The sequence below is a fragment of the Silurus meridionalis genome, chromosome 4 (assembly GCF_014805685.1).
Source record: "Silurus meridionalis isolate SWU-2019-XX chromosome 4, ASM1480568v1, whole genome shotgun sequence".
NCBI classification, from domain to species: Eukaryota; Metazoa; Chordata; class Actinopteri; order Siluriformes; family Siluridae; genus Silurus; species Silurus meridionalis.
In genome coordinates, this window is record NC_060887.1 from 39,606,176 (window position 1) to 39,620,709 (window position 14,534).

The 14,534-nt window shown below is 45.3% G+C and overlaps 2 protein-coding genes across 2 annotated transcripts in view; one reads left to right on the top strand and one right to left on the bottom strand.

The window, feature by feature from the left end:
- ift140 (intraflagellar transport 140 homolog (Chlamydomonas)) overlaps nt 1–14,534 on the top strand; it is a 41,085-nt gene that overhangs the window by 14,868 nt on the left and 11,683 nt on the right.
- On the bottom strand, nt 21–14,003 carry tmem204 (transmembrane protein 204). Its single transcript, XM_046846438.1, has 3 exons — nt 13,054–14,003; nt 9,738–9,893; nt 21–2,159 (listed from the first exon to the last, which is right to left on the bottom strand). Exons 1-3 carry the CDS (start codon nt 13,289–13,291, stop codon nt 1,915–1,917), a joined length of 639 nt encoding a protein of 212 aa, XP_046702394.1. The 5' UTR covers nt 13,292–14,003; the 3' UTR covers nt 21–1,914.

Genomic DNA, 14,534 nt, shown 5'->3' on the forward strand with positions numbered 1-14,534 from the left:
CACACATAATCAGACAGACATCAGTTGTAATAAAGTTTATTATTATTGTGATTATATGTCGTTACTATGGAGTATGTCGTCCTGAAGAGGGTGAAGGGAGACGGCTGTACACGTGATGCTGTGCATGTGTGATAATATCTCCATTAATATTCTACTCAGTTCAATACAGGTACCATTAACTGACTAGTGACCACACGCTTCTGTGTGTCTACATTACTGACCTTCTGTCAAGATCTACACCCTGGTAGTGACAAAACATTGAGTAAATGGACTGAGATGTGTTCAGAACCACAATGAAAAAGTGGACTGAGATGGGTTCAGAACCACGATGAGAAAGTGGACTGAGATGGGTTCAGAACCACGATGAGAAAGTGGACTGAGATGTGTTCTGAACCACACTGAGAAAGTGGACTGAGATGGGTTCAGAACCACACTGAGAAAGTGGACTGAGATGGGTTCAGAACCACACTGAGAAAGTGGACTGAGATGTGTTCTGAACCACGATGAGAAAGTGGACTGAGATGTGTTCTGAACCATGATGAGAAAGTGGACTGAAATGGGTTCAGAACCATGATGAGAAAGTGGACTGAGATGTGTTCTGAACCACACTGAAAAAGTTGTCTAGGAAGTGAAAACCATATTGAGGGAAGTGTTCAGAACCCCACTGTGGAAGTTGAGCAAAACCAGTTCAGAGCCGAATTGAGATTGAAATGAGATGTGTTCAGAACCACATTACAAACTCTTTTTGGTACCAATTTATAAAGTCCCTTCAAAATCTGAATTAGCATCTATTTTAATATCAACATGACCGATGAACACAGTACTGTGCATGTGTGTGTGTGCATGTGTGTGTGTGTGTGTGTGTGTGTGTGTGTGTGTGTGTGTGTATAAATTAGGTGCACGTGTGTGTGTGTGTGTGTGTGTGTGTGTGTGTGTGTGTGTGTGTGTGAGAGAGAATATAGAGTAAATAATGAAGTGAAGTCAAGATCCAGCTTGATTTAGTGATCAAGGCCACGTCCGTGTGAATCCGGATAAACCCGGGTTTTGAAACATTTTCAGCACGAGAGTCCGAGTCATCGCTGAAGTTCATCCCGGGTCCCAACAGTTTCGAGGTGACCAGGTCACATGACTTAAAATATGCCATTTCTGTTCACACTACATTCCGGAAACTCTTGGGATTCGTGTGGACGAAGCCTGAGTGGACATTGTACTGTGGTCACTTTAGCTGTCCTAGTGTGTGTGTGTGTGTGTGTGTGTGTGTGTGTGTGTGTGTGTGTGTGTGTGTGTGTGCATGATATGTCCACTAAATCCCTAACATTTATAAATATTCTACACTTCATAAGTTATATAAGTAATAAACCCAGTGTGTGTGTGTGTGTGTGTGTGTGTGTGTGTGTGTGTGTGTGTGTGTGTGTGTGTTAAAGTGAATTACTGAGTGATGGTGTGTTGTTATAATGTGTTATATATAACTAATAAAAAGCATGTCAAAAGCATGTTTTTACCCGTTTACGGTTACGTGAGTGTAGTTAGTTCCAGCTTGAAGTGTCAGGATTCCGCCATATCCACGTTTTTTTTTATTCGTTCGTATAGAACGTGCGCTGAACACGTCCCCACGGATGTGCGGCGTCGCTATGGAAACCGGGACGTATCATAGCCGGGGCATTCGTATGATAATGTCAGAACTGCAGCGATAGAAAACGAATCGCCCGCTAGCTGGTAATGTGTCTTAGCAAAATAGTCATGTAATGCAAAGAATATCGGAAGTGTGTGTGTGTGTGTGTGTGTGTGTGTGTGTGTGTGTGTGTGTGTGTGTGTCTGTGTCTCTTCAGCTTCACATTGTCTCTGAAGTCCTCTCTTGCTCAGCACATTGGAGAAACCCGTGTATAAGTGTTTTTTTGTGAGCGTGTGCACGCGTCAGCACGGCGACTCGACGTATTCGTTGTCTACACGTGGCGTGAAGTTCATAGCGAGCGAGCGGCTGATGACGATGACTGGCGGCCCCGTGCAGTCGTCACGGCGATGCAGGATGTTCCAGATGAGCATGGCGGCCGAGAGCGTGGCTAGCAGACACGCAACGATGTTCACGTAACACGAGTGCGACAGCTGCGTGAACGGTCCGATCCTGTAGAACGCCACCAGGCCGATCACCAGCACGAAACCTGCAATCGGCGCACGCACACACACACACACACACACACACACACACACACACACACACAGCGAGTGTTAAAGTCGTAAAGATAATTCTCTGTATTACCACTACAAATGAGACCAACATGTAACAGCCAATCAGCTTTCTGTAATTAGAGCGAATCTCTTAGATTTTACCACAGACGTCAAATGTGTTTTATCTCTCAGTTCATTTAAACCTGCTCATTATGGACAAACTTACACTTAGAAAGGACATATAATTAACAACATTCACAAAGTATCTGTGTAAAGCTTACACACATAATAGCATGACATTAAAAACACACACACAAATATGTTGTTAGCAACCGGCCTTAGCTGCTAGAGAGAGAGAGAGAGAGAGAGAGAGAGAGAGAGAGAGAGAGACAGTATGTGAGAGAGACAGTGTAATAGAGACAGTGTGTGAAAGACAGTATGTGAGAGAGAGACAGTGTAAGACAGACAGTATGTGAGACAGAGACAGTGTGTGAGACAGAGACAGTGTGAGATTGAGACAGTATGAGAGACAGACAATATGTAAAAGAGAGAGACAGTATGTGAGAGAGAGACAGTTTGTGAGAAGGAGACAGTGTGTGAGACAGAGACAGTATGTGAAAGAGAGACAGTATGAGAGACAGAGACAGTTTGTGAGAAGGAGACAGTGTGTGAGAGAGAGACAGTATGTGAAATAGAGGCAGTTTGTGAAAAAGGAGACAGAGTGTGCGACAGAGACAGTATGTGAGAGAGAGACAGTGTGTGAGAGAGACAGTATGTGAGAGAGAGACAGTATGTAGGAAAGACAGTATGTAAGAGAGAGACTGTATGTGAGAGAGACAGTATGTAGAGAGAGACTGTATGAGAGAGAGACAGTATGTGAAAAGAGACAGTTTGTGAGAAGGAGACAGTGTGTGAGAGAGAGACAGTATGAGAGACAGAGACAGTTTGTGAGAAGGAGACAGTTTGTGAGAAGGAGACAGTGTGTGAGAGATAGACAGTATGTGAGAGAGAGACAGTATGTAAGAGAGAGACTGTATGTGAGAGAGACAGTATGTGAAAAAGAGGCAGTTTGTGAGAAGGAGACAGTATGTGAGAGAGACAGTATGTAGAGAGACTGTATGTGAGAGAGACTGTATGTGAGAGAGACAGTATGTGAGAGAGACAGTATGTAAGAGAGAGACTGTATGTGAGAGACAGTATGTGAGAGAGACAGTATGTGAGAGAGACTGTATGTGAGAGAGACAGTATGTGAGAGAGAGACAGTATGTGAGAGAGAGACAGTATGTGAGAGAGAGACTGTATGTGTGAGAGAGACAGTGTGTGAGAGAGACAGTATGTGAGAGAGAGACTGTATGTGTGAGAGACAGTATGTGAGAGAGATACAGTATGTAAGAGAGAGAGACTGTATGAGAGAGAGAGACAGTATGAGAGAGACAGTATGTGAGAGAGAGACAGTATGTAAGAGAGAGACTGTATGTGAGAGAGAGACAGTATGTAAGAGAGAGACTGTATGTGAGAGAGACAGTATGTGAGAGAGACAGTATGTAAGAGAGAGACAGTATGTAAGAGAGAGACAGTATGTAGAGAGAGACTATGTGAGAGAGACAGTATGTGAGAGACAGTATGTGAGAGAGAGACAGTATGTGAGAGAGAGTATGTGAGAGAGACAGTATGTGAAAAGAGGCAGTTTGTGAGAAGGAGACAGTATGTGAGAGAGACAGTATGTGAGAGAGACTGTATGTAAGAGAGAGACTGTATGTGAGAGAGACAGTATGTAAGAGAGACAGTATGTGAGAGACAGTATGTAAGAGAGAGACTATGTGAGAGAGAGATACAGTATGTGAGAGAGAGACAGTATGTGAGAGAGAGACAGTATGTGAGAGAGAGAGACTGTATGTGTGAGAGAGACTGTATGTGAGAGAGACAGTATGTGAGAGAGAGACTGTATGTGTGAGAGACAGTATGTGAGAGAGATACAGTATGTAAGAGGAAGACTGTATGTGAGAGAGAGAGACAGTATGTATGAGAGAGACAGTATGTGAGAGAGAGACAGTATGTATGAGAGAGACAGTATGTGAGAGAGAGACTGTATGTAAGAGAGAGACTATGTGAGAGAGAGACTGTATGTAAGAGAGAGACTGTATGTAAGAGAGAGACTGTATGTAAGAGAGAGACAGTATGTAAGAGAGAGACTGTATGTAAGAGAGAGACAGTATGTAAGAGAGAGACTGTATGTGAGAGAGAGATACAGTGTGTGAGAGAGAGAGAGAGAGACAGTATGTGAGAGAGAGACAGTATGTAAGAGAGAGACAGTATGTGAGAGAGAGACAGTATGTAAGAGAGAGACTGTATGTGAGAGAGAGAGACAGTATGTGAGAGAGACAGTTGTAGAGTGTGTTCTGAAGGACGTGTATAAATTTTCCTCTTTGAACCAGAGATTCTCAGAACCCAAAAGAATTTTTCTCCTACTTTCTGTATCATTGCTGCTGTTCCTCTAAATGGAAGCAGATGGAAAGAATCTGATTGGCTGAGTGGTGTTGATTGGCATTACAGTAAGCTTGCTAAACCCCGCCCCTTTCCTCACTGTGAGAGGGAAGCATGTTATTAATAATCACTGTTCCCAGAAACCCAGTGACCACCCATTACACTGTGTGTTTGTTCCAGTATAAACATCTCTGTTTCTCTCTCTCTCTCTCTCTCTCTCGCTCTCTCTCTCTCTCTCTCTCTCTCTGTGTGTGTCTCTGTCGGTCTTTTTTGGTGTTCTATAATCTCAGCAGTTTCCTTCCACTCTCTTCTATTCATCCTTCCTTCCTTCCACCCCTCCCATGCAACCTAACCTGAGTAACTCACACACACACACACACTTTCTCGCGCTCTCCAGGTCAGTCTGCGTGTGTCGTCTGTGTATTTTCCTCCTCACACATTTCCTTTCTATTGAATTTGGGTCTCATTCTTATTAACTTGCAAGGGCTGTTCATGACCTCCAGCTCTGTGTGTGTGTGTGTGTGTGTGTGTGTGTGTGTGTGTGTGTGTGTGTGTGTGTGTGTGTGTGTGTGTGTGTGTGTGGGAATACATTTTGAGTTATGAATTGAGCCAAACCACAAGATCTCTTTCCACATAGACAATCTTCACCTATCTGGCCAAAAGGATCTGGAAACACCCGACTTTTTTCCCGTGTGACACAAAGTGCACAACACCAGCTCCATGAAGATCTGCTTTCCATGGGTTGGAAGTAGGTTGGAAGTTGGAACCCTTTTGGGATGAATGTGAGTGCTGACTGCACCCCAGTCCTCCTCGTCTCACCTACATCAGTACCTGACTCTACTAACACTCATGATCCTGAATAAACGCACATTTCCAGGAGATTTAGAGGAACATCTAAACAGAAGAGTGGAGCTTATTATAAGAGCAAATTTAAAAATCTAAAATTTGGGCCTTAAAAAGTCTTAAATCCATGTCTACGACTACAAATGAGACCAACATGTAACAGCCATTTAGCTTTCAGTAATTGGAGCAAATCTCTTGGCCTGTACCCCAGACGTCAAACAGGTTTTATCTTTCAGCTGTTTTAGGGAAAGTGCAAGTTTAGCGATACTCGGCTTGAAAACCAACTGATTTAGCGCTCGATCGCTAACAATGTATGCTTTTGATGTGATGTAGGTCTGAAAATTCAATGAAAAAGTCTTACATTTGCCCTGCAGAAACCCTGAAATGGCGACTACATGTAAATGGGATGTTCAGAAAGAAGATCTTGCGCTCAGAGGAACTTACGTTTAGAGGTGCCCACAAAAGTTTGGTAGAACTTACAGGGTATGTGTAGCTGCACGTCCTCTCCCTGCCATCAAAAGATTCAGATCTGAGAAGTTCCAGAGAACGCGAACCATTGTCCACGTTTCTGTGCTGGAATTTGAACATGTTATTGGTGACGAATACGCTGTCTGCAATCAATTAAGCAGGTAACACACCTAGGGGGCGCTACACTTTATCATTTCAGATTCCTTAAACATCTGGAACATATGAACATTAGGTAGGTCATGAGTTCAAATCCTGGGCTCCTGAGCAGGGCTCTTAATAGCTCCTGATACCTCAGTGAGGTGAAGAACATCTCAAGGTGAATCAGAGGGCATAATAATAGTGTAAGTTGTCACACTCAGCTGTGGATTATCATTTCTCATTTCAACGTTTTCTTCTCCGTCCTGTTCCATGTTTTTTTTGTTAACCAAAATCACGTATTCATTATCGAAGTTCCTCCAAACGCAAAACTCCTCCATGGAGCTCAGTAAGCTCATTAGAAAAGTCTACAACAGCTGCCTGCCTCTGGATGGATCTGGAACAGTGGTAATATAAGATATTGTGAGTTCCCATGCGCAGGCTGAAGCTCCAGTGTTCCAGACATCAGCCTTGTTTCTGGACTCACAAAGTGCTTTTGAATTGAGTGATTACACCAAACACTGTAACGTTTCAAGTGTGAGGAGCATGTGGAGCATGAGGAGTGTGTTTGGAGCATGAGGAGTGTGTGTGTGGAGCATGAGGAACTTGAGGAGTGTGTGGAGTGTAAGGAGCTTGATGAGTTTGTGAGCAATGTGAGGAGTATGTGGAGCCTGAGGAACGTGAGGAACGTGAGGAACGTGAGGGACGTGAGGAGCGTGTAGAGTATAAGGAGTGTAAGGATTGTGTGGAGCCTGAGGAATGTGAGGAACGTGTAGGGTGGGTTTGATTCCATTAATGTAAGTGTGTTCCAGATAAAACTGACACAGAGACAGTAAATCAGAGAGATGATTCATGAACACCAACTTATTATATGCAGCTATTTTTAGATGCCTGTGTGTGTGTGTGTGGGGTGTGTGTGGGGGCTTTCTGTAAACACAGACAGTAAGGAGGACAGTCAATCAGACCTACTGTTACCCCACCCTACACACACACACACACACACACACACACACACACAAATTCCTCTCGCTATCTTTTTGAGGACCTCCTTTTAACATACAGTTGGGCGTCTACTTTGTTCTGTTGATCAGCATTGGATTAGAGATCCACCCATCTCAGCTTTATCACTGTTCCAAGGGGTTCAGAACTTACACCAAGATCTCTGCCTCTTCATACTGGAAACTGATCTAATGAAGCTCCTGGGCTTCTCATGGATGTTTATAATTATGGAGTTAATTAGGGAGTGCAGTTCCAGCCAGAGCTCATGCCTAACTCCACTCAACTTATCTTGGTTCCTCCTTAGGAGCCATTTCTTAACACCTAAAGCTCCTGTATACAGATCATTCAGGACACTGTACAAATGAACTATGGATAGAAGCTTCACCTGGAGGCTTCAGGACAAGTCTCAAATGCATGTTGTTCTAAAAGTTTACGTGAACTCCAAGACAGCAACTAAGTGACTGGTGAGGAAGCTGGAGGCATCAGGACAAGGTGCTAATTAACTTCAGTCCAGAAGCTTCACCTGAACCCCACGACACCAACCAAAGGACTGGGGAAGAATCTGGGGGCTTCACGTTCCATAGTATTTACATCCACCGTTAAAAGAGTCCAACATCATCACCGACCAGACTGGGTGTCTCTCGAGGACGGAGCTCCTGCTTGGAGACTGTAGCTGTGCAGGTGACCAGGATGAAGTCCTGACCATTTGAAAGACAATACGGTGAACTGTTTGGACATGATGTGTGTGGAGGAAAAACTGAGGAACACTCTGCCATCTTGGAAGCGTGGAAGTGGCAGGGCTTCAGAGAATAGATGGCACCAGGAGATCAGGCAGAAAGTTAAAACGTGGTGGATCTTCTAGCAGGACGGTGGTACTACACTACACGTCCAAATGTCCAGCTTTGTAGCATGATGTCACAAAACCCTAAACTCCTGAGAAGATCTGAAGACCGAACTGGAAACGTGTGTTTTGCGTGAGAAGGCTCTCAAAACTCTAATCACACACACACACACACACACACATCTATATTGTGTATATACACACATATCAATGTGCATACACATGCAGGAACACACATAAACACACAAACACACACACACACACACACACACACACACACACACACACACAAATAATCTCAGATATGCAGCACAAAACAGACTCCCAGGTTAATCATATCTGGCTACACTGTGTATATGTGTATGTGTGTGTGTGTGTGTCTCAGCTCCCCTTCTTCCTTTTTACATAACAGGTAGTGGCAGGCATTTCCCTCAGCAGAACAGGGATATCCTGGCGCCTGCCTGACGCTAACACACACTCGCCATTGCTAAATATAACACACACACACACACACAGACACACACAATAATGGAGCAATACACTGCCACTATTGAAAGTCGAACAACAAACAACAAACCTCAACAAAGGGTACGAAACTGTAAACACGCAATTCATCATCATCATCATCATCACACACACACACACACACACACACGCTGACGCTGACACTGGAGTCTCCTTCCATAAGTGTTAAATAAACTGGATGGCCATAAGTGGACACCCAAACAGAAGATTGCTTCGTTTTTGAGTTTCCCATTCCACATATAGTCTCCATTTTGCTCTTATAATAAGCTCCACTCTTCTGGGAAGATGTTCCACTAGATTTTTGTAGAGATTTCAGTCAGACACCAGTGCGTGAGTAAAGTCAGGTGAAAAGGTGAGGAGGTCTGGGGTGCAGTCAGTGTTCACGTTCATCATATTTAATAGGGTTGGACCTCTGTAGCAGGAGATCTTCCACACACTTCCATCCGATGGTAAAGCAGATCTTCATGGGGTTGCCTTTGGGTCTCCTGGTTCAAGTCAAAGGAAAATTACACGCTTCCACAAATCCAAACACGTCCTGTACAACTGTGCGCCTCCAAATTTGTGCTACGAGTTTGGGGAAGAAGAATCGCGTGCGGCTGGGGGGGGTGGGGGAACACGGGTGTCCCAATACTTTTGGCCGGACCGCGTAGGCAAGTCTTTCGAAGAACGCTAGATTTAATGTGATGACCTTCAGCTTATCTCCTGCAGTGATCTCTTCCTGTCTAAGGTGTGTGTGGAAGGGGCGCTAGCTTCCTGCTTTCTAATTCCTACAGATCCTCCTAGCGATCGGATGCTATTGTCTGCGTTGGGTTCTGTCCTGAGTTGAGATTAGCGTGTGTGTGTGTGTGTGTGTGTGTGTGTGTGTGTGTGTGTGTGAGAGAGGTGAGTTTCAAAGTGCTGGTTGAGATGAGTGTTTGATAAGTTCCCAACTTTACTGACTGATCGCTCACCTTACTGAAGGAAATAATAATAATAATATTAGCTTTAGCAATGCTAGCTCGCTAAGTAGCCGTGTCAACATCTGAGGGAAAAAATGCACAGGGGTTATGTTACTTTGCTAGTTAGCGCACAGCTTTATTTCTAGCTAGCTGGCTAGCATGCTGACGCACTCTTTCTGAAGTGATTTCTAGGTAGCATGCTAATCAGATGCACTCTCACTTGAAGCTCTTCCTGAGAAGGTAACTGTGTCTGCCTTTCCTTTTCTGGACCCCTGATAAAGCATTAGAGATACGTCAGATGTGGTTATAAGGTTGTGATGAGGCGCGAGTGTACTCACTGGCCAGCTGGAACAGGGCGGCGATGGCCTCCTCCCACCATGGGGAATCCTGGGTGATGCAGTTGATCTTCAGGAGGCCGAGCAGGAAGATGAGCTGACCCACAGCGAGACCCAAGGAGGCTATCAGGTTACATGCTCGCATCATGTCGAACTGAACTGAGAACACATACAGGAAGCGCGTGAACTTCAGGAGTTTGTAACCTGTTAGGTGTGAGAGAGCTGATGATGATGATGATGGAGGAAGTGGAGCCCCCTGATGGTGATTATTTTCCCGTAACGTTCACATTCCCTGGATGTTTTATTCCTCCTACACCACAACGATTTACATGCTGGTATTAGTAGCGAAGTCACGAAAAGCAGTTAGTTCCTGTTCATGCTTGCATTAAAGGACGAGACGTTGCTATGGAAACGACAACGTTTTAGAGCCTGTGCGAAGGCTGTCTGGTCAAAAGTATTGGGACACCAGACCCAGCCGTATGTGCTTCCTCCCTACAAACTCTGGTGCACACGATTGGTTTTGGATTTGCAATGGAATTAAATTTGCCCTTCACTTTAAACCAGAAGACCCAAAACATGTTCTAGCATGATGCAAACCCTGTGCACTGTGCAGCTCCATGAAGGGTTGGAGTGGAAGATCTCCTGCTATTGTGCTATAAATCTTATTGTCCACCTTCGGGATGAATGTGAGTCTGACTGCACCACAGGCGTCCTCACATCACCCACATCAGTACCTGACTTTACTAACACCTCAACTTGTGGCTGAATGAGGAACACAAATCTCCACAAAACCTAGAGGAACATCTTCCAAGTAGAGTTTTCTATAAGAGGAATGGAGACTACATGTAGAAATGGATGTTCATGGTCAGGTGTCCACAAACTTTAGGCTGTACAGTGTATTTTAAGACAGATATAGTCTAATAAATATAATATCGTAGTGTGTGTGTGTGTGTGTGTGTGTGTGTGTGTGTGTGTGTGTGTGTGTGTGTGTGGCCATGCATGGACAAAGGATCTGAGTCACAGGATCCTGAGATGTCCTGAGTCAGGTGTGTGTAAAAGTGTGTGTGTGTGTGTGTGTGTGTGTGAGAGAAGATCCTCAGACAGATGTGACCTCCCACACACAGCTGTACCATGGTACCATGTGAGCATCAGTTCCTGTTACCCACAATCCCCTGCTCTGTCCTTCCTTTTCCTGTGGCTAAATTTGGAGGAACACACGGATGTGCCAGGCTGTGGGAGCTCAGGAACTCAAGAGTGTGTCCTCCATCTTTACACCCGAACTCTGTGTGTGTACATATATATTATACACAAAGACTCCTGTATCACTTTATTGAGCAACGGCTTTAATGTGCTGGCTCCAATATGTTTTTGTTTCCATAGCAACAGCTCATTCACAGGGATGTAACAGTGTATAGCACACAGATTCAGTAAAATAGCATGGAGAAGTGCAGTTCTAGAAAAATTATCATCTTCGTGGTGTTTTGCTATTGTGCAATTGTGTTTGAGCTTTAGTGTGTGTAAGATGGAGAGACAGAGTGTGAGAGGGAGAGCGATGGAAAAAGAGTATGTGTGAGAGGGAGAGAGACAGAGAGACAGTGAGTGTGAGATGGACAAAGTTGGAAAGACAGTGAGTGTGAAAGGGAGAGAGATGGAGAGACAGTGAGAGGGAGAGAGATGGAGAGACAGTGAGAGGGAGAGAGATGGAGAGACAGTGAGTGTGAGAGGGAGAGAGAAACGGAGAGACAGTGAGAGGGAGAGATGGAGAAACAGTGAGTGTGTGTAAGAGAGAGAGAGAGAGAGAGAGAGAGAGAGAGATATGGAGAGACAGTGAGTGTGAGAGGGAGAGACAGATGCAGTGAGTGTGTGAGAGGAGAGAGATGGAGGGACAGTGAGAGGGAGAGAGACGGAGAGTCAGTGAGTGTGAGAGGGAGAGAGATGGAGAAACAGTGAGTGTGTGTGTGTGTGTGAGAGAGAGAGAGAGAGAGAGAGAGAGAGATGGAGAGACAGTGAGTGTGAGAGGAGAGAGATGGAGAGACAGTGAAAGGGAGAGAGATGGAGAAACAGTGAGTGTGTGTGTGTGTGAGAGAGAGAGAGAGATGGAGAGACAGTGAGTGTGAGAGGGAGAGACAGATGCAGTGAGTGTGTGAGAGGGAGAAAGATGGAGGGACAGTAAGTGCAAAGGGAGAGAGACGGAGAGACCTTGAGTGTGAGAGGTAGAGAGATGGAGAGACATTGAGTGTGAGAAGGAGAGAGATGGTGAGACAGTGAGTGTGAGAGGTAGAGATGGAGAGACAGTGAGTGAGAGGAGAGAGATGGAGTGAGAATGAGGGAGAGGAGAGAGACAGTGAGTGTGAGAGGGAGAGAGACAGTGAGTGCGAGAAAGAGAGAGAGAGATGGAGAGACAGTGAGAGGGAGAGAGATGGAGAGACAGTGAGTGTGAGAGGGAGAGAGACAGAGAGACAGGGAGAGGGAAAGAGACAGAAAGACAGTGATGGACAGACGGGCAGTGACAGTATGAGAGAGTCGGACATTGAGACAGTGTGAGAGAAACACAGTCAGACAAAAGAGAGAGTAACCAAGAGAAATAGATGGTGTGAAAGAAGGACAGTTGGTGAGACGGTGTGAAAAGAAAGACACTGGTGAAAGAGTCAGAGTGTGTGTGTGTGTGTGTGTGTGTGTGTGTGAAAGACAGTCAGTGAGTGTGTGTATATATTGTATATATTGTATTGTAAAATATTTGGACACCTGGTCATAAGTTTGATAAGTGATTTCTGAGCATCACATTCCACATGTAGTCCCAATTTGCTCTTATAATTCCCTCCACTCTTCTGGGAAGATGTTCCACTAGATTTTTGAGTGTGCGTATGATTATTTTTGTTCATCAGCCACAAGGGTGTTATGAAAGGCAGGTACTGATGTAGGTGAGAGACCTGGGGTGCAGTCAGCGTTCACATTCATCCCAAAGGTGTTCAGTAGGGATGAGATCAGAGCTCTATAGCAGCAAGAGCTTCCTCTCCAAAGCATGTAAACCAGATCTTCAAGGAGCTCACTTTGTGCATAGGGGCATCGGCATGCTGGAGCAGGTTTGAGTTTCAAGTGAAGGCAACATTTTATTAGAGCGCGTCTAAAGAGTACAAATGAGCGCCTCCAGATTTTTGGTAAAAGTTTGGAAAAGGACCCACATAGAGCAGGAAAGCTCAGGTGTCCCAATACTTTTGGCAATATAGTGTATTTATATGTATATTTATTAACCCTTTATTTTCCCTCTATTGCATTTATTAGACTAGAGAATGAAGAAAACTGACACACACACACTCACGTTTGACAGTGTTGCGTGACTCCTGGTATCCCGCGAGGTCGGCCCCCCAGCCGAGGCTCTGGCAGGGTGTGTTGGTGGTGAGGGCGTCTGCACACACTTTCCAGAGTCCGACGCTCCGTGTGCCCCCTTCCTCGAGTTTCTGCATCGTCCAGCCCGAGCCCAGCGCCGCCACCACGTTCAGCACCAGCGACACCAGTGCCACGGCGACGGCCACCAGCACCAGCCTGCCCGCGGCCATGCGCCCCAACACACACACACACGCACGCAAAGTAGAACCCGAGACTCGTACGCTGTAAAAGAGCTCAGCTAGAGAACATCTCCGCTCATTCTGATGACAGTGTGCGTCTGGGGTACGGGGTGGTTTCGAATGTTGCGTGAATCCTCAGCCTTCCTCTTCGCTCTGCGGAGCGTCACACACACTCGCGGTCGTCTCGCACAGCTCCAGGGCCATCACACACACACACACACACGCAAGCACACACACTTCTGTCTCCAGTTTACAGCATCCACTCCCTGATTCTCTTTAGCTCCATTTATGCACGATTATCGATCGCTTTCCGTGATCAGATCTCTCTCTCTCTCTCTCTCTCTCTCTCTTTATCTCTGTGTTCAGGTCTCGCTCCGAGTTTTGTTCTCTCTCTCTGTGTCCAGTCGTTTCTTGGTGTTTTTATATCCTTCCATCTGTTTTCTCAAATCTCTCTCTCTCAGATCTCTCTCTCCATGTTCAGATCTCTCTCTCCGCTCTCAGATCTCTCTCTCTATGTGCTTGTACAGCTGTGTGTCAGGGCTTGCCGGAGGGGTTGTGGGCGTTTTTTCTTTTCCTCACTGTTTCCCAGATAGTCTTTCTTTCTATTTCTCCCTCTCCTGTTCTTTCCCTCTCTGTCCCTCCCTCTTTCTCTCTCTATCCTGTTCAGTCACTTGAAATATGAATATACCTTAGTTTGTCTGTCACCAAATCTCTCTCTCTCTCTCTCTCTCTCTCTCTCTCTCTCTCTCTCTCTCTGTGACATGCATGTAACTCCAGCAACAGGATGCGTTTCCTGAGAGGAAAGCAGACACTGTAAAAGAATACAACGCCCCTTCTTTCTGTCTCTGTTTCTCTCTCTGTGTCTCTCTCTGGGTTAATAGACTGGTTGAGGGGGCGGAGTTAGTGTGCAGTACAGTATTTTGCATTTGGACCCTTTTTTTTTTAACCCCCAAACACGTTTCTCCTGCTTCAGCTCAGGGCCCCTAAAGATTCTGGGAATTTCCTGTTGCTTGAGCTTAATAAACAGCCCACATCTGTATCTACTAAAGCAGAGAGGTGAGAGAGAGAGAGAGAGAGAGATGAACAGAGCAGGCAGGGGGACTTGAGGATAAATAAAGCCAGATGGGTGTGGAATCTGGGGGTCAGAGAAACTATGCGAAGGGAGAGAGATAAACGGGAGCGCCGAGGAGATCCGGAACAATCCGGAGTGCAATGCAGATGAAGGAATGTTCAA